This window comes from Callionymus lyra, chromosome 2 (assembly GCF_982586985.1).
Source record: "Callionymus lyra chromosome 2, fCalLyr1.hap1.1, whole genome shotgun sequence".
In the NCBI taxonomy this organism is placed as follows: Eukaryota; Metazoa; Chordata; class Actinopteri; order Syngnathiformes; family Callionymidae; genus Callionymus; species Callionymus lyra.
In genome coordinates this window covers 38,981,511-39,007,185 of record NC_141819.1, presented here as the reverse complement: position 1 = coordinate 39,007,185, position 25,675 = coordinate 38,981,511, and the positions used below count along the sequence as shown (strand labels likewise).

General features: G+C 43.7%; 1 protein-coding gene across 3 annotated transcripts; it reads right to left on the bottom strand.

Annotated features, from left to right (window-relative positions):
* Positions 1–677: 677 nt before the first annotated feature.
* Positions 678–24,967, bottom strand: LOC148086931 (carboxyl-terminal PDZ ligand of neuronal nitric oxide synthase protein-like). 3 transcript variants are annotated; one of them, XM_087785091.1, is made up of 13 exons: positions 24,307–24,967; positions 24,122–24,193; positions 11,493–11,585; positions 9,854–9,909; positions 8,993–9,101; positions 8,735–8,861; positions 6,999–7,210; positions 6,154–6,309; positions 5,138–5,297; positions 4,899–5,069; positions 2,375–2,550; positions 2,151–2,272; positions 678–1,739 (listed from the first exon to the last, which is right to left on the bottom strand). In XM_087785091.1, exons 1-13 carry the CDS (start codon positions 24,409–24,411, stop codon positions 1,214–1,216), a joined length of 2,085 nt encoding a protein of 694 aa, XP_087641217.1. In that variant the 5' UTR covers positions 24,412–24,967; the 3' UTR covers positions 678–1,213. The 3 variants fall into 3 exon arrangements, with proteins under 3 accessions (XP_087641217.1, XP_087641216.1, XP_087641218.1); XM_087785090.1 differs by having other exon boundaries at positions 9,854–9,912; positions 24,307–24,966; XM_087785092.1 differs by having other exon boundaries at positions 6,999–7,162; positions 9,854–9,912; positions 24,307–24,961.
* Positions 24,968–25,675: the final 708 nt, after the last annotated feature.

Sequence of the window (25,675 nt, the reverse complement as noted above, 5' to 3'; positions counted from 1 at the left end):
ATCAATACTAACGTTCATTTATCCATCCATCATGCTTTCATCCATAAATATTTCCTTTTACTCACCCATCCATCATGCTTTCATCCATAGATATTTCCTTTTACTCATCCATCCATCATGCTTTCATCCATAGATATTTCCTTTTATTCATCCATCCATCATGCTTTCATCCATAGATATTTCCTTTTATTTATCCATGCATAATTCTTTGATTCATCATTCATCTATATTGCCTTTCATCCATCCATCAATCTTTCATTAATCAATCTTACATCCATCTATCCATTCATCATTCTTTCATTAATCAATAATTCCCTTCATTCACCCATCCATGATTATTTCATTATCAATAATTATTCAATTTATCATTCTTTTATTAATTGATCTTTTCTTTAGTTTATCCATTTATCATTCTTACATTACTGGATCCTTCCTTTCATTTATTCATCCATCATTCTTTCATTGATCCAACCATCAATTTTACGTTAATCAATATTTCCTTTATTATTTGATTCCTTCGTTCTTTCATAATCTATCCATTTACTCATCAATCCATCAATATATCTTTCCTTTCATTAGTCCACCAGTTTTCCCCCACCCTTTCATCCATCATCCTCTCATCCATTCACACATCAATCAGACAAGCAGTGAAGTGACGCCAAGTTTATAAAAGTGGATCAGAAATTATTGTTTTTTTAATTAAAGATTTAAGAAAAACATTCATTCACACGCTTTCAATTGACAATCGGTTCAATCTCCTTCATTGGCCCGGAAATATTTTTCTTTACGATTCAGAAACTGTTCATTTTTCAGAAGAAAGACCTTGAAATACTATTTTAAAGAAACAGCAACACAACTACTGGCCTGAAACCTACTCCGACATCATAACAAGTCACTCGTGTGGTCCCTTGTGTTCTTTGGTCTCTCGGGTCTCAGGGACTTTGTCCACTTCTACAATCTTTTGTAGGTTCATCTGTGAAGATCACTCAACCTGGGCTGGTGCCCATGCTCACTCCTTCGTCATCCTTTCATCTTTGAAATCGATCTTTTCCTTATCTCACTCATCCCATCATAAATTCACCTTCACTCTGTCCAACAGAATTCCTTCACTTTTCTCTTCTCGACCTTCTGAGTCCTTCTTTGTCGTGTTCGTCCTGCAGCAGCGTGGATAAAAAACAGGTAAAAAGGTAAAAAAGTATAAATTTGTGTTCTGTCAATCAAATGACAGCAGGTCAGGGTGCGTCTCCCCCTCCTCTCCTCTGCCAGGGGGGGCGCCACTCTCCAGGAACTCCTCCCCCACACTGATGCGGATCGAGTTCTTGCCCGAGCGGGGCGTAGAGGCCAGTCTGGAATCTGGACACGAGGCCTTCTGCCAGACCTCTGGGGCAGGGGGGTCTTTGTTGATGAGGTCTGGGACACACAGGTGCAGAGGGGAGTCTGCAGGGACCTCCCCCTCCTCAACCTCTCTTCCCTCCTGTAGCCCCACAAACTGCTCTTCACTAGGGCTCTCCAGACATTCCTCTGCCAGACGACTGGTGATGTCGGTGTTCTCCTGCAGCTCCTCACTGATCAGGGGGGTCTTCTGGGGGGACGGGGGGAGAGAGGGGGTGTCGCCAGGGTCTGGGGAAGTCACCACCGGGTCGGAGGAGATCATCATGTCCTGGGTGGTCTTCAGAGCGCGGGGGACGCGCTTCTTCCCCGAGGGGGGCGGTGGGTCCAGACGAGGGACGACGTCGCAGCTGCAGAAGACACAAGATGCCATGTAAGAGTGTGTGTTTGTTTAGGTGTGTGTGTTTGTTTAGGTGTGTGTTAGTATGTACGTGTGTGATTGTTTGCTTTTTTTATGTGTGTGTGTGCGTGTGTGTGTACGTATTTTCTGGTGTGCATACGTGTATGTGCGTACATGTGTGTATAAGTTTGTGTACGTGTGTGTGTGCTTATGTTTGTACGTGTGTGTGAACGTGTGTGTGTGTACGTGTGTGTGCGTGTGTGTCGCTTATGTGTGTGTGTGCTTATTTGTGTGTGTGTGTGTGTGCTTATGTTTGTACGTGTGTGTGTGTGTGTGTGTACGTGTGTGTGTACGTGTGTGTGTGTGTGTGTGTGTGTGTACGTATGTGTGTGTGTAAATGTGTTTCTTAGGTGACAGTTACCTGGCTGACGACCCGAGGTCGATGGAATCTCTGCAGCTCCACACGTCCACATTCTTGTTGACCTCAGTGACCCCGACTTCACCGAGGTGACTGGACTCTTTTCGTCTCAGCAGGTCGTTGACCTGGCAGGAGACTCGTGGTCAGACATGTGTGTGTCAGTGATGGTTTGTTTACTTCAGGTCACTAATGTCTCTCTCACATTCCTGTCAAAGACCCTCACTGACCTTTGCCCCCACGGCTCTCCCCAGGTTGATGGCGTTCTTCAGCCTCTGTTGGCCGGCGGACGGCGAAGGGTCGCAGGACAGCGTTGTCAGAGAGCGGCGGGAAGACAAGTGAGCGGCTCTGGAGGGAACGGGACTCTGCTGCTGCGCCCTCGAGTTCTCAAACATGCTTTGATCCACTGAAACATGTACACACACACGTTAGTAACACTCTCTGTGACATCACTTCCTGTTCTTACTTTACACTGTGTTTGTGTGTAGGTGCGTGTGTGTCAACACGTCTGTGTCTGTCTTTGTGCAGGTGTGTTTGTGTGAACATGTGTGTATGTTTGTCTCGCTCTGTGTGTGTGTATGTGCGTGTGTGTGCCTGTGTATGGTTGTATGTATGTGTGTGTGGGTACATGTATGTGTGTAGGTACGTGTGCATAGGTGTGTGTATATATGTATGTGTTTATTTGTGTAGGTATTTGTGTGTGTCTGTGATAGCATGTGTGTGGGTACATGTGTGTGCTCGTACATGTGTGTATGGATGTGGGCATGTGTGTGTACATTAGTATTTGTGTTTCTTTGTGTGCGTGTGTGGGTATTCGTACGTGTGTATATCTTTTTTGTGTGCGTTTGGGCGTGTTTGTACCTGTGTTTGTATAATATAAATCACAAACAACAATTTCAACGATACAACATGATACAAACACAACATCGACAACAAAAAGGTCAACAATGTTCCTCAGAAAGACAACAACAAGGTTAAACATTGTGTTGCTATGAGGTGTTGAACAGAGTTTTTCATGCTCAACAAAAGTTTTGTAGAGTTTCTGAGGAACCAGCAGGCAAACATGATGATGACACACATGCACACACACACACACACACGGGTCAGAACCAGGACCAGCATCGGACCAGTTCTTACCTCGAGCGCAGAACAGACTCTCGGCAGCAGTAAACAAAAGAGTTGAAAAGTTGAACCTCTGAAGAAGAGGTTGAAGAGCTGCTGACTCATGTTTAGGAAGAGAAACGTTAGGCATCCTGCTGAGTCACTGCAAAGTTAAAGTAACTGCTGACTCATAGTAAGGGAGGGCTACAGAAACTGCTGATTCATGGTAAAGAAAATCTAAGTCAAAGATGGCCGACTGTTGGCGAACGATAAATCGCTGCGTCAAGATAAAAGAAAAACAGACACAGAAAGTTGTAATTCATGGTATCACGAATCAGGAAGAAACAAAGTTGACAACAAAGATGTGACAGAAGATTTTTATATCGGTTAAGGCGTGGACAGATGATGACGAAGATCACATGATCCGAGCAGCATCACGAAAGGATCCTTTATGACAAAAATGTCACATGAGAGTGAAGGTGAAGATTTATCCATTGTTTAAAATTTGTTCTTGAGGGAGAAAGCATGTAACTACCATGCTAGCCTGATGCTAACATCGACCAAATGCTAACATGCTAACGTTGCTATAAAGGTTCCTATGTAGAAGTATGTCAGTGCCATCAGAATATTGAATGGTTGAATTTAACATATGTAGAAACTTTGAATTTTTTTTAATGAAATGTTGTTGGCTTTGTTTTTTCGAATAATTTAATTATATAGTCAATTTTCAAAATGGATTTTAGACATATTTTTACACATATAGTTTGATATTCTATTTCCAATAATAAAAAATAAAAAAAACACAAGTTTATTAAATATTATTAATTCTTCTACTTTTAAATTCAATATATAAATGTTTATATAGGAATGAAACCTTACACCAGACAATACTAAAGGTTTCCCAGCAACTTAATCAAACTTTCAGCCAATCATGTGACACACAGATGATCATGTGACTGATGAGATTGTAATTAGAATACTAAACTCTTGTGTTTAAATATTTTTTTTATTTATGTAGAAAATGATATTTTTAATTGAATTATAAAAATAACACAAATTCAACCTTTCAGTTTAGACTCTATAGAATCTAAAAATAAAAAAACAAAAAACAGATAAATAAATAAATTGGAAAAGAAAATACAAAAAAAAATTAAATGCTTAATTCAATCATTCAATATTCTGATGGCACTGATACACTTCAATACTCCTCGATAACGCTGATGGTTTGTAGAAATATTTCAGATAAATCGTCAACAAAGATAAGTACAACAATGACATCTTGAGATAATAAAAGTGCCTTTGAGCAAGACCTTCCCACTGGAAATACTTGTACTTGATGCCAACTTGGCCGCTGAAGGTTCTAAACTCCGACTGAGATTCAACAGCTCCACGTTTTATAAACGTCCAAAAGCCTCAACGTCTCGTCGTCGCAGCCCCACACAAAGACTTCCTCCTCCTCATCGCTGTCGTCGGTGTTAGACTCGTACTCGGACGCTATTCCCGACTCTCTGAACCTTTCACAGTCCGGCCGGTCCAGAGGGTCCAGGTCAAGCGAACCCTCGGGGTTGCTGACGGGTGAGGGCGAGGAGGGGGGACTCTGCCCGGGCGGGAGGAAACGGAAACAGTCTAGTTTGAGAAGACATCGGTTCCTACCTAGAGGACTTCCCAGCGTGCCGTTTGTAGACGAGAAGACGCTGGCGTCATCCGGACCCAGCGAGGGCAGCATCACCGTGGACACCTCTGGTTTGGGCGTAGTGGGGTCACAGATGACGGCGGGGACCGTGGAGCGGAAGGTGATCTCCAGCAGGCTGTCCTGAGACGCACCTGCAGGTGGAAGACAAGTTGAACAGGCGTGCCAATGTGCTTGGATAGTTCATTGCAAGGTGACTCACTACAGGGGCTGATCTTGGTCTCCAGCTCCTGGATCTGCTTGACCAGCAGGGAGATGTGCTGCAGCAGATCTTTGTTCTGCAGCAACAGCTGGTGGACTCGGGCCTGAGACTCCAGGCGGGCTGTGGCTTCTGCGTTGAGCTGGTCCTTCAGCAGCTGGACCTGCGGGAGCAGGAGGGGCACAGGTGTGAGTGCTTGAACATGGAGGTGCTGATCCTCATCTCATCATCCCTCCTCATGAACTCGTCTGCTCTCTCTAGCGCCACGGCAGGGAACTGACAATCCAAATTTGGGGGAAAAACGAGCCTCATAGAAAGTGACTTGTGGTGAGGAGGTGACCCGGTTTCTGTGGAAACAGACCAGATTCTCAGACAGAACCAGACTGAAAAATGGATGAGATGACGATACGTAAATTATTTAGCACAGAGCTCTGCAGATTCCCCAGCAGAGGGCGCCATACAGACATAGGTCAAGTTCTTGAGCGCCAAGTACTGTTCCAATAGAAAAACACATCTTCTGCAACGCTATGATTAACATCACAATCATTATCGTCCTCAACAGAGTCTTCTTTGTCGTTCTCCAGTGAGATATCAAGTGTTGAACAAGTCTGACTTGAAAGCTAGTCGACGTGGGGGAGGGATGAAGATGATGAAGATGATGATAATCCAGCATGAAGAGAACATCCCTGTCAGAAGAACAAGAACGTTCCAGATCCTATCACGACCGTGACGGCGGCGATCGTCAGAAGTCATGTCACATGACGGTATGCAGCCAATGTCTGACTGTGTGTGTGTGTGTGTGTGTGTACGAGCTCACAACTATGCTGTTGGCTTGTTTGTAACACAACTCCCACATTAAATTACACAGAGTCGTTGCCAGGGCGATACTCTAGCATCTGTCGGAAAAAAAGAGTTGGTGGTGTAAAAAGCCGCAGAGAGACTCCAACTCCAAAGTGTGTGTGTACAAAACCTCCAGTTGTGATCATCTTAACTGTGGCATGGTCGCCATGGTAACTCACCTGCGCGACGGCCACCTGCGTCTGCGTCTGCTGCTGCTGCAGCTGCTGCTGGAGCAGCTGGATCTGGTGGTGGACCGACAGAGGGGTGGCCTGAGGGGGGATGGCCGACGCGGGGAGCAGCAGCCGAGGACTGGACAGCAGCAGAGAGTCTGCGGGCTGAAGGTTACAACGCAGGTGAGACGTACTCAGCAGCAGGTCAGAGGTCAACAGATGAACATTCCAGTGACTCCAGTAGAACAAGACCTTGGGACCTTCATTGCTGTTCTGCTGACACCACATGAAACAGCAGTCTCATGACCAAACCAGCATCATTGTCTGGTCAAAGGTCAAGGTCACAAGAGTCTTTAAATATAACCTTGCAGACTGGCTCAGTATCGCTGAGTCAACAAACATGCATACACTCGCTTACAAACACACACACACACTCTCTATATTTATCTCACACATACACACATGTATGCATGCACAAACACACAAAAACTTGGATGTTTTCATCTCATTTGCCTAAAAGACTTGATCGGACAGTCCATCAATCACTCTGTTCAATTTGTGTGTGTGTGTGTCAGAGGGAGAGAGAGAGAGGAGGAGAGAGAGTGAGAAAGTGTGTGTGTGCGAGAGTATGCAAGTGTGTTTTTGCATACGTGTTTGTGTGTGCATGTCTACGTTTGTGTTTGTGTGTGCAAATGTATGCGTGTGTTCGTGCGTGCCTGTGTGAGAGAGAGTGAGTAGGTGTGTTTGTGTCCCCATATGTGTGGTTATATGTGTGTGTGTGTGTGATTCTTTCCCCAACACATCCTCTTCCTCTTTCAGCTCCAGGTATTATTTAATTGTCTGTCAAGACTCACCTGGGTGTACAGAACGTCCTGATCCACGGCCTCTGCGTCCAGGTCGGTCACTCCTCTGTTCTGGTTCTGGTCGTCCGACGCTGCAAGCTGGTTCAACTCGTCTGCGTCGATGTCCGTCTCCTCAGCAACTGTGGTTTTCTCTTCTGCTCCAGGATCCTCTCCAGCTGCTCCCAACAGAGTACACACACACACACTGGGATGAGCACACACACCTGCACGCACACATGAGGACATGTGTCGACACACACACACACACAGAGTGGTACATAAATGTAGAAACACAATCACACGCACACATGAGGAAAAATGTAAGAAGTATCAGTGCAGGGCCGACCATCGGACCAGAACCCAGCAATACCAGTGGTTCTGGTCAGTATTTTCTGACTAATATATTGGTCTGAAAGAAAACTCTCGCCAGTTCTAGACCAGAACCTCTAAACTAGTTTGACCAGAAACTCTAAAACTATTTTACTAGAAACTCTCAAACTGTTTGAACAGAAACTTTGGACTAGTTTATCTAGAAGATATAAAATTGTTTGATCAGAACTAGTTTGGCCAAAACCTCTCGGCTAGCTTGGCCGAAACCTCTAAACTAGTTGACCAGAACCTGATATAGTTTGACCAGAACTAGTTTGAGCAGAACCTCTAAACTAGTTTAACCAAAATCTCTGAGCTAGTTTGGACAAAACCTCTAAACAACAGCTATCTAATATAGTTTGACCAGAACCTCTAAACTAGTTGGTCCAGAAACTCTGAAATCATTTGACCAGAACCTCTAAACAAGTTTATCCAGAACCTCTAAACTAGTTTAACCAAAAGCTCTGAGCTAGATTGCCCAGAAACTCTGAAATCATTTGACCAGAACCTCTAAACAAGTTTATCCATAACCTTTAAACTAGTTAGACCAGAACCTCTAAACTAGTTTTTCCAGAACCCTTAAACTAGTTTGTCCAGAAACTCTGAAATCATTTAACCAGAACCTCTTAACTAGTTTATCCAGAACCTTTAAACTAGTTTGTCCAGAACTGCTAAACTAGTTTGACCAGAACCTCTGAACTAGTTTATCCAGAAACACTGAAATCCTTCTACCAGAACCTCTAAACTAGTTGACCAGAACCTGATATAGTTTGACCAGAACTAGGTTGAGCAGAACCTCTAAACTAGTTTAACCAAAAGCTCTGAGAGCTAGTTTGGACAAAACCTAACATCTATCTAATCTAGTTTGACCAGAACCTCTGAACTATTTTTTTCCAGAACCTTTAAACTAGTTTGTACAGAAACTCTGAAATCATTTGACCAGAACCTCTAAACTACTTTTAACCAGAAACTCTAAACTAGTTTGACCAGAACCTCTAAACTAGTTTATCCAGAAACTTTAAAATATTTTTTCCAGAACCTCTAAACTAGTTTATCTAGAACCTTTTAACTAGTTTGACCAGAACCCTTAAACTAGTTTGTCCAGAAACTCTGAAATCATTTTACCAGAACCTCTAAACTAGTTTATCTAGAACATTTTAACTAGTTTGACCAGAACCTCTGAAATAATTTGACTATAACTTCTAAACTCCTTTAAACTAGTTCAGACCCTCTGGACTGGTTTGAAGAGAACTTCTGGACCAGTACTGCCTCTCATGAGACACCTACAGGGTGTTTATCCCACTAACTATCAAGCACAAGTTAAGCTGAGTGTTCTTGTCGAACTACACAACTGTTGTCAACACTGAGGGAAGTCGTACCTGTGACTGAGGTGTCGTTGCCGTTCTTGTCCGTCTGGTTGTCGTTCTGCTGTACGTGCTGCAGACTCAGCTTGTGGCAGACCTCGAAGGCCTGACCTACGGTCCGCACGATCCTCATGGCCTGACTCTAAGAGGGACACACTGGTAAGCTACACACAGTACTGTCGACAACTCTGTGTCTGTCTATTAACCACAAACAAGAGTGACAGATTGGGTTCATTACTGATTCAGTGCCACCTGGTGGTGGAGAGCTGTCACCTTCTTTTTGGACTTGAAGACGTTACAGCGGAACAAGTTGCTCTGCCCATCTCGAGCGATGTAGCTGAAGATCTTCAGGTCCTGTGAGTCGTGTGACACGTAGAAGATCCTGCAATGAAGACCGAACACAGAGAGACTCAGAGAGACTCAGGGAGACATGAAGAGACAGACAGGTGTCACACTGGTGATGCTGAGGCGGATCTGCTGTCTCCTCACTGAAGATCAGCGGTTAACAAGGGTGTGTGTGTGAGAACATTGTTTCTTTTTCTTATCCTGCTGAGGTACTACTACTACTGAGGAGTATAGAAGTATATCAGTGACATCTGAATATTAAGTGAGTGCATTTATTATTACAATAATTTATATAACTAAATAGAAATATTGATTGTTTTTAAATAATTCATTTTTTCTGTGTGAACCCGTGTTTGATAACCCAATTTTCAAAGTAAATATTCGTGGCAATGTATTGTTTATTGAATTTGAAAGGCTACAAATTAAAACATATTTAGTTTAGAAAATCTTTTTTTTTAATTATTCAAATAAAAAAATGTGTAAAAAAAACCCAATTAATTTAGTTTCAACATTTAAACAATTCAACATACAGTACTTCAATATACGATTCAGTCTTAGAAGCTTTGTTATTTGATCGTTACCACAAATCTGCAATGGAATGTGGGATTGTAAAGGATCTTTCATCTTTGTCTTTTTTGTCGCCTTTATCTTTTATCAGGTTTTTAAACTATTTTAGTTTGATTTAACGTCATCAACTTGAGGTGTGAAAGACGGACGTCGTTGCGCAGTGGCGCCCCCTGGCGACAGTCTATAGCAGAACACGGAGAAAGATGCGCGTATCGGACTGACCTGTAAATCGGATCCTGCATCACCATCATCTTGCTCTCGTCCCACGTCCACCCCTTCTTCTGCGGAGTCATGTGACCAGACAGAACCAGGTGAGAATCTTAATCCATCAACTTTTTGAATTTATTTGAACAGTTTTGACATATTATGACGAACGCTGTAAATGCCACAGCGGCGGGCCGACCGGTGATTGACATTCAGATCATTGTCAGTCAGATTATCGTCTCCATCCGGTTGACGGACGCAGGTCGACGACTCTCCTGACATTTCCGTAACCACAGTGACGAGACAAAAGCCTCCGGGTTTCGTCTCCAGTAAACAAAAAGTTGTGACATTTATGAAGCCATCAGTCCGGCAGCGCATCGCCATGGGAACCAAACGACACGACGAGGTCGACCCACGCGAGTCTTTCAATCCTCACCTGCTGCTCCACTTCTAGAACAATCGAGATGAAAGTTTTATTTTCTATCGTCAGATTTGATTCTTTTTCTTCTCTTCTCTTCGGAAATACACAAACTAGGAGTAGTTTCTCTGTTAGCTCAGGCTAGCTCAAGAACTTTTATTGAATTCCACAGGACCATGTCTAGCTTAAAACACGGAGCTAGCTCAAACATTTGTTTTTAGTAAGTCAGTAAGTAATGTTAACCTCCATAGTTGTGAATAAAAGTTAAAACATTAAGTGTCACCTTCCTCACTTTTCTTTTAAGAAAAATCCATTAACTCTGTCTTTATAAAAACTCAGTCAATAACTCTTATCCAAACCAGCGACCTTCAGAAAGAAGTAATTTTTTCAGCTGTTAAAAACACTGTAAAACACGTTCAATTTATCATTTTAATTTGATAAAACTTCTAAAAACCTTCATGTTCATGTTCTATGTGTGAGCATGTGACCTTTGAAATGTTATATTTATATTTTTTAAAGCTTTTTTAAAATATGGATTCCAATACTTTGTATATTGAAAGTTTCAATTAGTTTTTGTATCATTTAATCAAAATATTATAATATTTTTTTATAATGAGTATTTTTATTTAAGCACAGAGATTGACATTCTAATTTAATCATTCAAAAATGTTCCTGTAGTAGACCTGGTGCTCCAGAACCGGATATCAAATATTTGTTTAATTTAATATAGAAATATTACTGTTATAGTGCCACCAGACAATACTATTGCTTTGTATTTCTGTGATTAATCGACGCGCCAACTGCGTCTACGTCGTCATGTGATGGTCTACAAGTCACATGATCGGCTGAAAGTTCAATCAAGTACCTTTGTATGTACTTTGAGTATTGTTTTGATTGTTAAAGCGCTTTGTGACCCTGGTCTCGAAAAGCGCTATATAAATATATATTACTTACTTACTTTGTACTCCTTTGGTATTGACTGGTGGCACTATTATAGTAAGTAAGTAAGTAAGTCAAAGTTATTTGTAAAGCGCCTTTCTAGACCAGGGTCACAAAGCGCTTGAACAATCATAAATACACAGTTAAAATATATACTTTAAAAGGTCAAGAAACATAAGACAAACACAGTCAACACTGACACATTTTATGATTTTAATTTAAATAAATTATCTTCCTTGATCTCGATTTACTTGGGTTTGATTCACTTCTTCAACTCTTTCATCTCATCTTCGAACTCACCTTCTTCTTCTTTCTCAGAGCGACCCGCACGCCGTCCGTGGACACCATGATGTTCACCTTCTTCTTCTTAATATTCTTCACTTTGAACTCGTACTGCAGACACACACAAACATTGACACGTCAATACTCACATTTACTTCTTGTTTTTCCATCACAGAAATTCAACATCATTAACAATTATATTTAATATGTTATTCATACAACAGCAAACATTGCATAGTGATTGACATGTTGTTTAAAGGGTTGTTTATTTGCAAGAATACTAATACAATAATATATTTCTTGATATGTTATGATACTGTAGGAACAAGAATATATATTTGCAGAGTACTAGACTCTGGTGTTGCAGTATTTACAGACCACATGACTCTAGACGAAGTTGGAAATGATTTTGTTTGTTCATGGTGACTGAGAGAGAATCCACTCTGCAAACTCTGCGACCAGAGCGGGACTCTGGCACACATACTGTCAGGGTGTAAAACAGCTTTAACCTGCATAGGTGACGCCAAGATTAAGTCCTCCTCTCACTCGCTATCAAGAAGAGAGCAGCAGGTACAGCCACAGGGAGGGAAGTCACCTTCCTCAGGGAAGGAGCCAGGCCCACTCCAACAGCAAGTCCAACATCCTTCAATCTGCCAGCTCCGGCCTGACAATCGTGCTGTGATCAACCAAAGACCAGAAGATAATACTGGTTGAACAAACCATTCCAAGGGAGGAAGGCTGCGAAGTGGCCCATGAGAGGAAGGCCTTAAAGTACCAGCAGCCCCTTATCCAGGATTGCAGAGACAAGGGCTGGCAGGCATGGTTGTTTCCCGTGGAGATTGGGTGCAGGGGCTTCCCAGCTAAGTCGGCATGGCACTTGATAGTCAGCTTTGGGCTTGGATTAAGGGAGAAAGAAAAAAGTGGTCTGTAGGATGGAGGAGGACACAGGACTCGAGAAACCGTGAGGAGGAAGGCTGGAGGCCACTCACTGCCGGCTCACCGACCGGAGAGTGATGTGGTTGAGAGCAGAAACACTCAGTGAAGGTTGTGCACCACCTGATGACATCTGCTCCTGGACTAAGCCTACAGCTACACCTACTAAAGGTATCTGAAGAAGGCACCCACAAGTGTATGTACATGGAAATAGATAATATATCATGTGATATAAAAATAATAATATTAAAATACATATTTTTGGAAGAATATTTATTAAGAAAGTGTTGTTCAATACTGATATTGAATGAAAACATCGTGGCATTTAAATCTATCAATATGTCAATCTTGTCAACACAATACTCTAGTTGTCACTCACTTGATCACTGACTGATGACCAACAAAACTGACCAGAACCAAATGTTTCAAAGACCCCTTCCAGGTGTCGCTGACTCGTGAAGGTCCAGGAACCACCTCTGCAGCAGTCTCACTCAACGACACCGGCTCATCGCGATGCAGCAGGTACTTCTTCACACCCCGTCTTGTCACTCACGCTTCAGAAACTTTCACCGCTTCTGATCAGCCGGCTCTTTTCCCGCCAAAGTTACCACGGGCGCCGCCATCAATCACCACAGCAAACGACACCAGAGGGACAGGAGGGAGATGTGCCGACAGCCGTCACTGAGAACAATTCATTAAGTGGAGGAAGCGCACACACATGCACACTCACACACACGATATACTGCAAGAACGACTGTTTTGTGCAGGATGGACGACAATAGAACAACCGTGACTCTCCTGTTCCTATCCTACTCTTCCTCAATCCTCCTCCTCCCCACCTCCTCATCTCCTCCCCTCGCCCTCCAAGTCTGATTAAATCTCCTGCAGTTGTGTTGTTGTTTCATCACAAGAAAAAATGTTTTTCTCTCGCGAGCCTTCGACTGTTTATCAACGACAAAACTCCCAGTGTCAACGTGCGAGCCGGAGGCTGATTAGACTCTCACACACACACACACTCACAGTCACACACACGCACACAAACAGATATAAATTACAGATTGAGAAGTAATTTGTCTCGGATCTCTGCGGGACTATATCAGACGGACGAGAGTGGAAGTTATAGGATGAAAGTTGAAGCATCATTCTGAGGCGGAAAACTGCTGATATGAAGAGAATCCAGAACAGCTCTGCAGAGATTTACACACACGCCACCAGACGCACACTCGTGTCACTCTTCAGCCGACTCCTGTTTCCTGGGTTGAGACGCCTTCTCGTCTTTTTTTGGACACGATTCCTTTATCGGTTGATAAAATATTTAATATGGAATATATATTAATATGGAAATTCATGTAATTTTGAAGCGAAAATGTCCGACAACATCTTCAAAACTAGTTGTGTAATATTCATGAATCATTGTTATTGGAAACATGCACATTAGATCTGGTTCAATTCAACAGATGAACATTTTATGCTCTTTATGATGTGCTGTAAAACATTTTTACTACTCCATCGACATGATATAAATGTAAAGGACTTTTATGTAACCACAGTATCTCAAGAGTAAGATATTGGTCGTCTGATCAGAGCTTCTTAGCATCCGTTGCATTATTAGAAAATACGGAATATAAGTAAGTAATTAAGTAAGTCATTTATATTTGTAGAGCGCTTTTCCAGACCAGGGTCACAAAGCGCTTAAACAATCAAAACAATACTCAATAAAATATATACTTAAAAGGTCAAGACATCACTGAGAACAACACCGGAGTCTCAGAAAATCAAGAATAAAAATGTCTTAAGATGTTTCTTGAAGGAGAAGTGAAGAGAGTTAAGGATCGGAGAAATGTGAGTTCTTCTACTAGAGCAGGTCAGAGTACTAAATAAATTGCAGGCGAGACGTCTCCTTCTTCTGAAGACATGAAAACATATAACAGCAAATAAACCAACAGGGAAACATCTCATCTACTAAAATAACAATGGAACATGTCTAGATATGAACAAAAGCTAATATTGGTTGGAGGGAACAGAGAACGTCTCAATGACGTTATAAACAGCGGAGATGATAGCAGTAGAAACAGACCCGTCACACGGACAACAACATTAACAGCTGATACGAACAAACGATAGAGATGCAAGCGAAAGAGCAACAAGGTCTACCACCTTCTAATAACACAACAGTTATTCTCAAAACCTCTCTCAGTTAGTCTCTTTCAACCACGTTTCATCCAACATTCCTATCTTTGTGTGATCCAGTGAAAGAATAAATTAGCAGCTCCTCTGTTTCAGCTGGAGTTTAAAGCTTTTCATGGTCCTTGACAGAACTTGATGTTCATTAGAGTCCACCTAGTGCTACAGGTTCCTCTTTTGATGGTTTGAACGATGAACAAATCACACATTCTTTTGATATCGTTTGTACACGTGAATTCTATATAATCGTGATTATGTTTAACAGACATCAGATCGAGCAGTGTGAAGTCATGAGAGTCACTGATCTCAACCGTGTATTTAGCATTTTTAGTACATTCAAACATGATGTTTATGGTCTGTTCCTGTTGTGCAGGTCCACGACCACTAAATTACAAGGCATTCTGTCGAAGACGGGTGGTTTTTGAGCAGCTTATATTCCAGAACATGTGATTTAAATGAGCAGAGAACAGCTGTGTTTGAAGTATGTCTTCATGCGTTTGCGCAACTTCTGCTGGACGTCCATAAAAATATGCAAAAATAAGCTTTTTTTAAATCATTAAAAGATTTAGGATGATTGCTATTAAAGAAATACACAACCCTGCTCCAAATATCTTAAAGAATTATTTGGGTAAAAGTTGTGCAATCGCACTTAAACTGGTTATACCTTCAGTCCCGCAGTCATTTGTTGTGTATACACGTGTCTGCATGTGCAGGTTTTTCTGTGTATGTGTGTGCGTTTGTGTGCATGTGTGTTAGTGCGTGTGTGTGTGTGCTAGTGTGCACCTGCCCGCCAGCGACACTGACTGAATTAGGATCAAACAGAACCAGGCGTAGCTCAACAGAGCTCAGATCCACAAAGAATGTTCTGATGTTTCTGACTCTGATCTTGTTCCGATTCAGATTCATGAGCCGGGTCGTACAGGAGTGTGTGTGTGCGTGTGCGTGCGTGCGTGCGTGCGTGTGTGTGTCATAAATCGTCATGATAAAGTGGCGTTAATAAACGGAATTGATCTCAAAAAGAATGAGACCTTTTTGACACAGAATTGGCTTCGGTGTCTGATTTGATTTTCAGCTCTGGTGCGCTCATGTCCGTGAGGTCCGGTTTTGGAGCACCAGGTCTACTTGACAGAATCACTAATGTGTCTTAATGAGTCGACCTTTGACCCCTCAGGACTCGATTAACGGGCTTTGGACTGCAAAAGTTTCACATCAACGCGAGGCTCGTTAACTTCAGGGAGTTTTAAGCCCATCAAACACACACACATCCACACACACCTCCTACGCCATCTGCTGGTTCATGTCAATCCCACAATGAAGGAGTGCAACAACTTGTGAACATTGTCTTGCTCAAGTTTAAACTGTTGCACCTGGCAGTCTATGTGTGTATGTACATCTCCTTATCTATTTATGTAAACATGCTTGTTCACGCATGCGTGAGTCACTGTGAGGCATTATTGTACTGTTGTGTGCATGTGTGAGTCTGTCACTTTAAAGTGTGTGTCCACACATTCAGATTTTGACCGGTGCTGTGACTGTATAATCGTATTTTCATTGTGCATATGCCTGTGTCTGTGTTTGTGTACACATACATGATTGTGGGTGCGTCTGTTTACTGTGTGCGCGTGCGTGTGTGTGTATGTGTGTATGTGTGTATGTGTGTGTGTGTGTGTATGACATCAGCCTGAACACACACGCGAGAGGATTTCTGACCACCAGACAAGATCAGTTTGTCATCCCGGCTCATGGATGCAAAATAATGATGAAGCACAAGAGGAAGAGGAGGCATGAAGTAGAAAGAGGAAGAGTTTGAGGAGGAGGAAGAGGAAGGAGAGGAAAATGTTGCAGCTGAACATGACCTCATTGAATGTTCCTTTTTTATTGTTTTTTTAATGATTAGCTGCTGATCATGACCTTCGTCATATTTGCATGGCGGTCACGTTAGCTAGCGTGTCCAAGACTGATCTGGAGAAGATTGACAGCCGACGCCATTAACAGATGTTCTTGTGTCGTGGAAACACTTGTCCGTCACGCTGACGATCATCATCAGCCTCCAATCAACACTACAGTTACACACTTGGTGTTCATAAACTCACACCTAATGTACATAAACGTTTTTGACTTGCTTGTCCTGCATGATAGTTTTAGTGACTTAATGTTGATAACATTGATTTTTTACATACAAACTTTAACATATGAAAAAGTCACCTTTGTTCACACACTGATATTTTTGCAATAGTGTAGGAACAAGTATATATTTGTAGTATTGTCGAGTACTTGACTCTGGTGTTGCAGAATTTACAGACCACATGACTCTTGACAAAGTCGTAACTGCTCTCATTTGATTTGAAACCACAATATGTCAAAATGTTGGTCTTTAAAAGCTGCTGGAGTAAACTGTATCCTCTCGTCCTTAGTCGTCGCATAGATTTCAGAGGATTTTTATTGTTGCTTTAGCCGAGCAGGATGTAATGACTGCTATAAGTTTAATTGCAACACAAAAATGAACAAACAGCATGATTATTGGCATATTAATTGTAACAAACAAATAAAGAAACATGAAACATGATTTAAAAGGCACAAAAAAATAAAAATAAAAAGGATTTCTCTTTCAAGGCTTTTGAGTTGCTAAGCATGAAATCATATACTTGAATGAGCGTTTCACAATATTTTTGACCCCCCTTATTGTGGCTTTAAAGTACAGCAACATGTTCAGACCACTGTGGCAGAGAAGCCGTTCCTCAGTCTGGTGGTTCTGCTCGGGATGCTCCGCAGCCTCCTACCAGAAGAAGAAGAAGGGGAGATGATCGATTATCGGAGTCTCGCTCCACAGGTCTCCACCGCTTCGCCTCCTGTTGGGTCGACTCTGAGCGATGACTCGACCACTTCAGCTCATTAATCATCTCTGGGAGGAGCCGAGTCAGTGTTCGGGAGGACGTGACCTGGCCTGTCACTCACACCTCAAGTCCAGAGCTGAGCATCAAGTCGACGATTGACCTTCAGCCCTGCTGACTCAGCAACCTCGAATCACCACTTACTTGAAAAGAGAATCCTAAGTGAACGTCACCACCAGCGTGACTGACGGAGCATCTTAGAACACTAGAGTGAAATCCTCCAGCTCTCATGAGCAGGAAGTGACACGTCATAGAGTCAAACAGTCCACTGGCGTTGGGCTACACTTTCATCATCCGTGGATAGAAATGATGCAACACCAGCGCCGGAGGAGAGAGCGAGAGAGTCGGAGTGAGAGACGAGAAGAACTGATGCAATTTTGTTGGTTTACTTTTTTGTATAAACAGCCTGACGAGTGACATCTATGTTTTGTTTCTTTTTTTGTTGTGATCAGTAACGGTGTTGTTCGCTCGTCTACTGTGGTGTGTAACTTTTGATGTGGTGTGTTGAGTGACTGTGATTCATTTTGTCGTCTCCGTTTGAATAATAGATTCTATATTGAAAGGTTGAATTTGTTTTTCAACCATTTAATTAAAAATATAGATTTTATCTTTTGTACACATGTACACTGAGGGTTGGACAGTCTAATTCCAATTATTCCAAAAACAACGTTCCAAATTGAATATTGTATAATTCGTAATCTTTTAAATTCAATATAAAAATGTGATTAGTACCACCAGACCTTACCATGGCGGTTTCCTAAGTAACTGTAAGATATTCGATATTGTCACTAATGGAAGCTTTACAGCTCGGTGTGAATGTTGAAGTTAAAGCGAGTGGCTCAGCACTCGATTGGATTAGTCTGGTAAGATGGCACCAATATGCCATCATTCTTTTTGATTGATTTGGTTTAAAAATCAAACTATTTGTAAAAATAAATAAAATTTGGACGTAAAAAAAGTTCAAACATTTGAAATATAAATTAAAGTAGGTCAACATTTTCTGTGTAAACAAATAATCACACAATGTGTGGGCAGAGGATTGTGGGAATTTTCATGAATGCACATGGTCGGCCCTGGTTGATCTTCCAGTTGTTTTGTGTGGTTACTGTGGATGTGTCACTGCAGGAAGCCCTAATGTTGAGGGTCTGTACTTCCTGTTTGTTTGTCGTCATTGATGCCTCAGACCAACCTTCTCACCGCTGCCTCCTGTCTGTCAGGAAGTGACTCAACACTTGCACAGTGTGTAGGGAACGAGAATCTGTTTCCAGAATCATCCCACAAAAGTCTATGGTCTGCACAAGCTGTGTTTGTTCCCACATACGTTTGAAGATCAAAGTGTTGTATTGACGACCGTTTCATAAAAGGATCCCACAGTCAGTTTCCCCAGTTGATAACCACCGTCTGGTTTTTCTTGTTCTCTAATCTGAACAGCGTTAGCAGATTGTGTTGCTGAGAAGACGTGAGGCAGAGAAACAGAAGAAGAACACGTCAGCAATAATGCAGCTGATAAAATGAGTCAGGACCTCTTTGAGTGGCAGGTGGTCTGCTGAACCCTTTCCAAAGAGTCCACGGAACAACAATGGTTTCTTTAAAGTTGAGTAAAGGGGAAACTTTGTCAGCCTTATAGTTTGTGTTTCAGCAGGATAGTCAGTGCCATAAACAGACCATCTGAGAACAGGTGGAGAACGACACGGTTGGACTTTATGGTACACTTGGGTAACACAACGAGGGAACAATTTTAAATCAATTTTAAACCTTTTTCACAGTCGTCGGTTGCGAGGGAACCATTTTTGACCACAACGGAACAGTCTTTAATGACAAGGGAACAGTATTGAAAGCATGTGTGCATTTTGGGGATATTTTTCTATGTGCATTTATTTTTCTATGGGAACAGTCTTTTATCACGAGGGAACAGTTCTAAATCACAATGAAACAATCTTTGATCCCCGGTAAACAGGCTACATGTCTGTGGGATAATTCATTACAATTTACTGTTTCTTTCATATAGGAACAGTGTTTGATCAACTGTCTTAATTTATCATATTCAAAATTCTTCTATTACGTGGGAAAGGTCTTCTATTGCTTGGGAACATTCCCTCCTCAGCAGTAAACAGTCAGTAAAGGTGGGAACAGTCCTTATCTGGAGGGAAATGTTTTCAATCACAGTGGAACAGTCTCTGCTTAGGAGGAAAAACTTTGAGAACATTTTTCCTCCAGAAATAAAAGTCCAGTGGTTTCTTTTTTTTTTAGGGAAAAACCATCTCTCCTTCGCTCTCCTGACAGACACTCTGGATGTGGCCCACAGACCAGGTCCGCTGGACCAGAACCAGCCAAGTGTGTCTACGTTGCCGTTCAAACATTCCTGCAGCAGGTCACCACGGAAACACTGACGCAGCAGCAGGTCTGACTTGACATTGGTCCGGTAGAACTCGTCTTTGATTCTCTCGGTTTCATGGGTTCATGACACAACTATCTAATGAGGAACGTCAGGAACTTCCTTGACTCATCTGTGGGAGCAGCAGGGGAGCAAGAAGAGGGAGGAGGAAGAGGGAGGACGAGGAAGGTCAGCAATTCTTCATTTTCCCTCCTCCACAGGACTTCACCCCCTTCTTTTATAGAAGTCTTCTTGTCTCTCCTTCAACGGGTCTCCACCTTCATCGCCCCTCCTCCTCCTCCACTCCTCCTATTCATCACACCCTTACCTCCCCCGCAGCTTCCTCCTCCTCACAGCCCGATGAAGAGTTCTCATAGTTCACATTCCTGCTGGACACAAGTCTTCACACTACGACTTTAGCATTTAACATCTGGACAGCTTTACATCTTCTCCCCCCTCGAGTCTTCCCTCACCTCAAGTCTTCTCCCCCTTCTCACAACAGGTGACTTGTCTCGGGTCTCCCGCCGTCTCAAGACTTCTGTCCTCCAGAGTCTCCCCCATCCTCCTATCACCCTTCTCAAGTCTTTCCCCTCGAGGCTCCCTCCCCCTCAAGTGTTTTCACTGCTCGAGTCGTCCCCTTCCTCGAGGCTTCCACCCCAAGGGTCTGCTGAGATGAAATGCAGAGGAACGAAAATGTCGCCACGAGTCAAGTCACATCGGGTGACTTGTTTAAGTAAAGAGACAAATTGAGGTGGAGATAAATCAGCTAGATGTAGCACAAGTCATACTGCAATTAGATCCACACCAGGTCTGAAAAAGACTTGTTGACTTGGTCCGTCATGAAAAGAGGATGTTGTTGTCGTGTCTGCCGCAGTATTTTTTTGGTGTGAGAAAAATAATCTTTATCGAATCATTTTTTTTCCTTCCTCAGCGAGTCTTGACCTGCTGATGTCCTTGAACACTCTGACAAAAGTCTTATCACTTATCATCTCATTCGTCTGAAAAAAAAAAGAATCATCTTCTGGAGTCCTGACGACTCCCAAGGTCACCGAACGTCTTCTCCGCCAGAGTGACTTTGACAATCACAAGTGTCTTTCAGCTGATTTATGAAAGAAACTTTCAAGTCAACCTTAATTAAAGTCGAGAGTCTGAGAGTGCAGATCTTCCCTGTCGAGCAGACGAGTCACACCGCTCCGTGTCAGCGTGAGTGAGTCTGAGCAGGAAAAGGAAGCAGGATGCAGGAAGCGGACTTTGGAGGAAACAGGACTATTGTTGAAGGGACTTTGGTTTGGCTCTAAGGTTCCATTCGTGCTCTAGTTTCTGCTGGTTGAGAGACAAAATTCGAAACTGGATCTGAACTTTATGCGTCAGACTTATAATTAAGTGTGTGTGTGTGAGTGTTTATCTCTGTGTGAGTCGAGTGTGTGTGTTGAATAATAAAAGCAGCATCGTAAATCTCTCTGCTTGCTTAAACTAAACCTCGAGTGCCTCAACACTGTGCTGGGACAACCTGTATCTGGTCGTCATGGTGAAGGCTGTGTGCTGACCCACTCCACACACACACACACACACTGATTAAGACACAGATCTCAGAGGGCAGAGTCAGGATTCACAGTCCAGCGAGCAGCTTCAAAAGAAAGTTAAAAAGTCCAAAACCACGTGAGAGAAAATTCCCAGACGGACATCCGAGCAGTTCCAGAAGCTCCCCAACACCAGCAAGTCTGACTCATCCATGACTGTGAGCTCCAACACAAACATTACAACAAGCTGCTGGTGTGTTTGTGGTCAAAACATTAAGGAACTTTTGTCCTTTTAAACCTGTAGAGGAGGTCCAGAGTCACAGTAGAGGAGGTCAGAGTAGAGGAGGTCCAGAGTCACAGTAGAGGAGGTCAGAGTAGAGGAGGTCCAGAGTCACAGTAGAGGAGGTCAGAGTAGAGGAGGTCCAGAGTCACAGTAGAGGAGGTCCAGAGTCACAGTAGAGGAGGTCTAGAGCAGGGGTCTCCAAACCGGTCCTCAAAGGGCCGGGGTGGTGCAGGTTTTTGTTCCAACCAATCAAGCATGTACAGTTTCAGCTTTATCAAGCAACAATTGACTGTCAATCAACTGATTACACTCTAAAGACTCCTGATTGGGTTAAGGGTTAAGGGTCCAGAGTCACAGTAGAGGAGGTCCAGAGTCACGGTAGAGGAGGTCCAGAGTCACGGTAGAGGAGGTCCAGAGTCACGGTAGAGGAGGTCCCAGAGTCACGGTAGAGGAGGTCCCAGAGTCACGGTAGAGGAGGTCCAGAGTCAGAAAAGTGGAGGTCTAGAGTCACAGTAGGAGGTTCAGAGTAACGGTAGAGGAGGTCAGAGTCACGGTAGAGGAGGTCCAGAGTCCCAGTAGAGGAGGTCCAGAGTCATGGTAGAGGAGGTCCCAGAGTCACGGTAGAGGAGGTCCAGAGTCAGAAAAGTGGAGGTCTAGAGTCACAGTAGGAGGTTCAGAGTAACGGTAGAGGAGGTCAGAGTCACGGTAGAGGAGGTCCAGAGTCCCAGTAGAGGAGGTCCAGAGTCATGGTAGAGGAGGTCCCAGAGTCACGGTAGAGGAGGTCCAGAGTCATGGTAGAGGAGGTCCCAGAGTCACGGTAGAGGAGGTCCCAGAGTCACGGTAGAGGAGGTCCAGAGTCAGAAAAGTGGAGGTCTAGAGTCACAGTAGGAGGTTCAGAGTAACGGTAGAGGAGGTCCAGAGTCCCAGTAGAGGAGGTCCAGAGTCACGGTAGAGGAGGTCCAGAGTCACGGTAGAGGAGGTCCCAGAGTCACAGTAGAGGAGGTCCCACAGTCACAGTAGGGGATCCAGAGTCATGGTAGAGGAGGTCCAGAGTCAGAAAAGTGGAGGTCCAGAGTCACGGTAGAGGAGGTCCAGAGTCACAGTAGAGGAGGTCCAGAGTCACAGTAGAGGAGGTCCAGAGTCACAGTAGAGGAGGTCCAGAGTCACAGTAGAGGAGGTCCAGAGTCACGGTAGAGGAGGTCAAGAGTCACGGTAGAGGAGGTCCAGAGTCACAGTAGAGGAGGTCCCACAGTCACAGTAGGGGATCCAGAGTCATGGTAGAGGAGGTCCAGAATCAGAAAAGTGGAGGTCCAGAGTCACAGTAGGAGGTTCAGAGTAACGGTAGAGGAGGTCCAGAGTCACAGTAGAGGAGGTCCAGAGTCATGGTAGAGGAGGTCCAGAGTCACGGTAGAGGAGGTCCAGAGTCACGGTAGAGGAGGTCCAGAGTCACGGTAGAGGAGGTCCAGAGTCACAGTAGAGGAGGTCCAGAGTCACGGTAGAGGAGGTCCAGAGTCACAGTAGAGGAGGTCAGAGTCACGGTAGAGGAGGTCAAGAGTCAAATTAGAGGAGGTCCAGAGTCACAGTATAGTGTTAGATCAAGACTTACACAACACAGTTATTGATTAACAATAAACCAGCAGAACTCAAACTGTGGTTAAATGCTTTAGTGCCACAATAAACTTCCAGATCTATGAACTGCTTCGGCACGATCACGAGAACAATAGTTGTTGAGATGACGTCGCAGCAGACGAGACACTGACTGTCAAATGTCCAGAACTAGGCAGTCTGGACATGAAGGTGACACCTCTGACCTCAGAAACTCAGCAGGTGTTCAACCAAACATCCAAACACTCAGAACAATGAATTTTCAACACTTTCGAAGATACCTATGGTAAACCAGCTGCAAGGTCACAAGCAGAACCTCCCAGTCAAATTGAACAACAACTCCTGAAAATGATCGTGTCTGCAGATGTTTTTCCTTTATCTTCCGACCACAACATCTGCCACGCAGACCTCATGAAGAACTCCCGCTAAGATTGCATTGAGGAGCCAATACAGTATTGGGTCAAATGTAGTTCCTGGTTAGTGGATCACTTGTCAGTGGGGTTTGTACATCTTTGTCACCACAGTTGGTTGATATGAAATCACAACTTGATGACAACGTGACCCTGAACTCACAACAACTGATGCCAAACACACAAACAAACGACGGTGGTGCATTATTCCCGAGTTACATGAATGCATCACAGGCCAAACTTAAAATATAATTCGTATTCGTATATATTTTTTAAGTTACTTCAATACTCTGATAAATTAGATTTTCGATGACGTTAGTGGCTTCCAACACGTTTTTATTTATTTTTTAGCTCCGACTTTGTACCTGAATGAACTTCCACAGAACCGAAAGCAACCCAGTAAAGTGACCCCGACCTTCAGACGACCCAAGTCAAAGTTCCACTCACCCGGATCCTCCTCATCGCAGCCACGATCTCCACTCGGCTGCTCGGTCTGGTCACGTCCAGGCTCCCGATGTACTACAAACACAGTTGGTCACAAACACTTGAACTACTTCAGGAACTTCAGCCGGGAGCTGAGCACGTCTGTCTCGAGTTAACAGAGAATAAACACCACAAGTGAGTTTATTTACCTTCGCCTCGAAGTTGATCCCATGCTGGAAGGCGTCCTCGTTGTGCAGAGGAATCCTCAGGTCGTGACCGTCGTCCACCAGGTTGTACTTGGTCCTGGCAGGCATTTCCAGCTCCAGGAGTCCCTCAAAACAGCGAGAAAAGGAAGAGGAATCCCGCGGTACGATCCCAGATCAGCAAATCCGGGAAACCCACAAAGCAAATATCCGGTCAGTGAGCGTCCCCGCGCGCGGTCCTCTGTCCCGGCATAGCAGCTCCGCCGCCGCACGGCGTCCAAGAGTCGGTCAACTCCTCCGTGGAAGTCGGAGGCTCCGCTCAGACCCGTCGCTCTCACTCCACAAGGACGTGCGCGGATCCACGTCCCCACACTCTCGCTCGACTGTGAGGAAGTTCTGGTCCTGCCCTGCACTCACTGCTCACGCACCGCCGCCAAAGCGCACCCTGACCGGGGAGTGTGATTGGAGGAGCCGCTGCAGACCCGCGGAGCTCCAGAGGAGGAGCCGGAGACCAGTACCTGCCACACACACACACACACACACACACACACACACACACACACACACACACACACACACACACACACACACACACGCACACACGCACACACGCACAAACACTCTCACACACACACACAATAATAATAATTATCACACTCTTACTTATAGACTTACACTAAGTGGCGCAAAATGACATCGTGACGTCAAACGAGTAGCATGAACGGATCGTGACGTCACTTGCAGCTGTAACAAAACACCACGTGACCGATACTTGTTTTCGGTCGGTCCTCTGTGCAGGTGAGGCGGGAAAGACTGCCCTCTAGTGGAGTGAATAAAAAGTCTGAAGTTTCCAAGTTTAAAAAAAAAAAAAAAATTTGTTAGACACTGAATGAGCTGGGTGGTCTTAATCGCACATGGACTCTTCTTGATAACGTGTAAAGATTGTGACGTGAAAAAAAAAGATCTTACAATTCTGGTGAAGTCACTCAAGCAACAGTTGAGTTAACTTACTGCAGTGAGAAGACAACAAGGTCCATATGAACAGTGAAAATGATTCCTCTCAACTGGTGTCAGGTCCAGATCCAAACATAGCCAAAGTGTCAAACTGCTCTTCATGTCCGATCTTCCCTCTGAAGGTCCTAGTTCTCCACAGATGCAGCAGTAACTTACATATGTTCATGGAGGGTTACATTTCAATTTTCAATTTCAGTTTATTTAAAATGACAGTGTGCAGTTCCATTAAAAAAGATGGCTGCACCAGATTTAGCACAATGCCACTTTCCATCTGTAGGTTTTTCATCAAGGATTTTTAAGTCCTGGCTGTGCAAAGATCTAAGCGAGTTTAAAACTGTAGGTTTCGCTTGGGACCATGATG

Bases quoted from the DNA above. Each gene is read 5' to 3' on its own strand.
- LOC148086931 (XM_087785090.1), bottom strand. From the start codon at position 24,411: ATGCCTGCCAGGACCAAGTACAACCTGGTGGACGACGGTCACGACCTG. The intron at 2,273-2,374 runs GTCAGTGAGGGT...GTCTCCTGCCAG, and splicing joins GGAGAGCCGTGGGGGCAAAG to GTCAACGACCTGCTGAGACG. The intron at 1,740-2,150 runs GTAACTGTCACC...TGTCTTCTGCAG, and splicing joins GACCTCGGGTCGTCAGCCAG to CTGCGACGTCGTCCCTCGTC.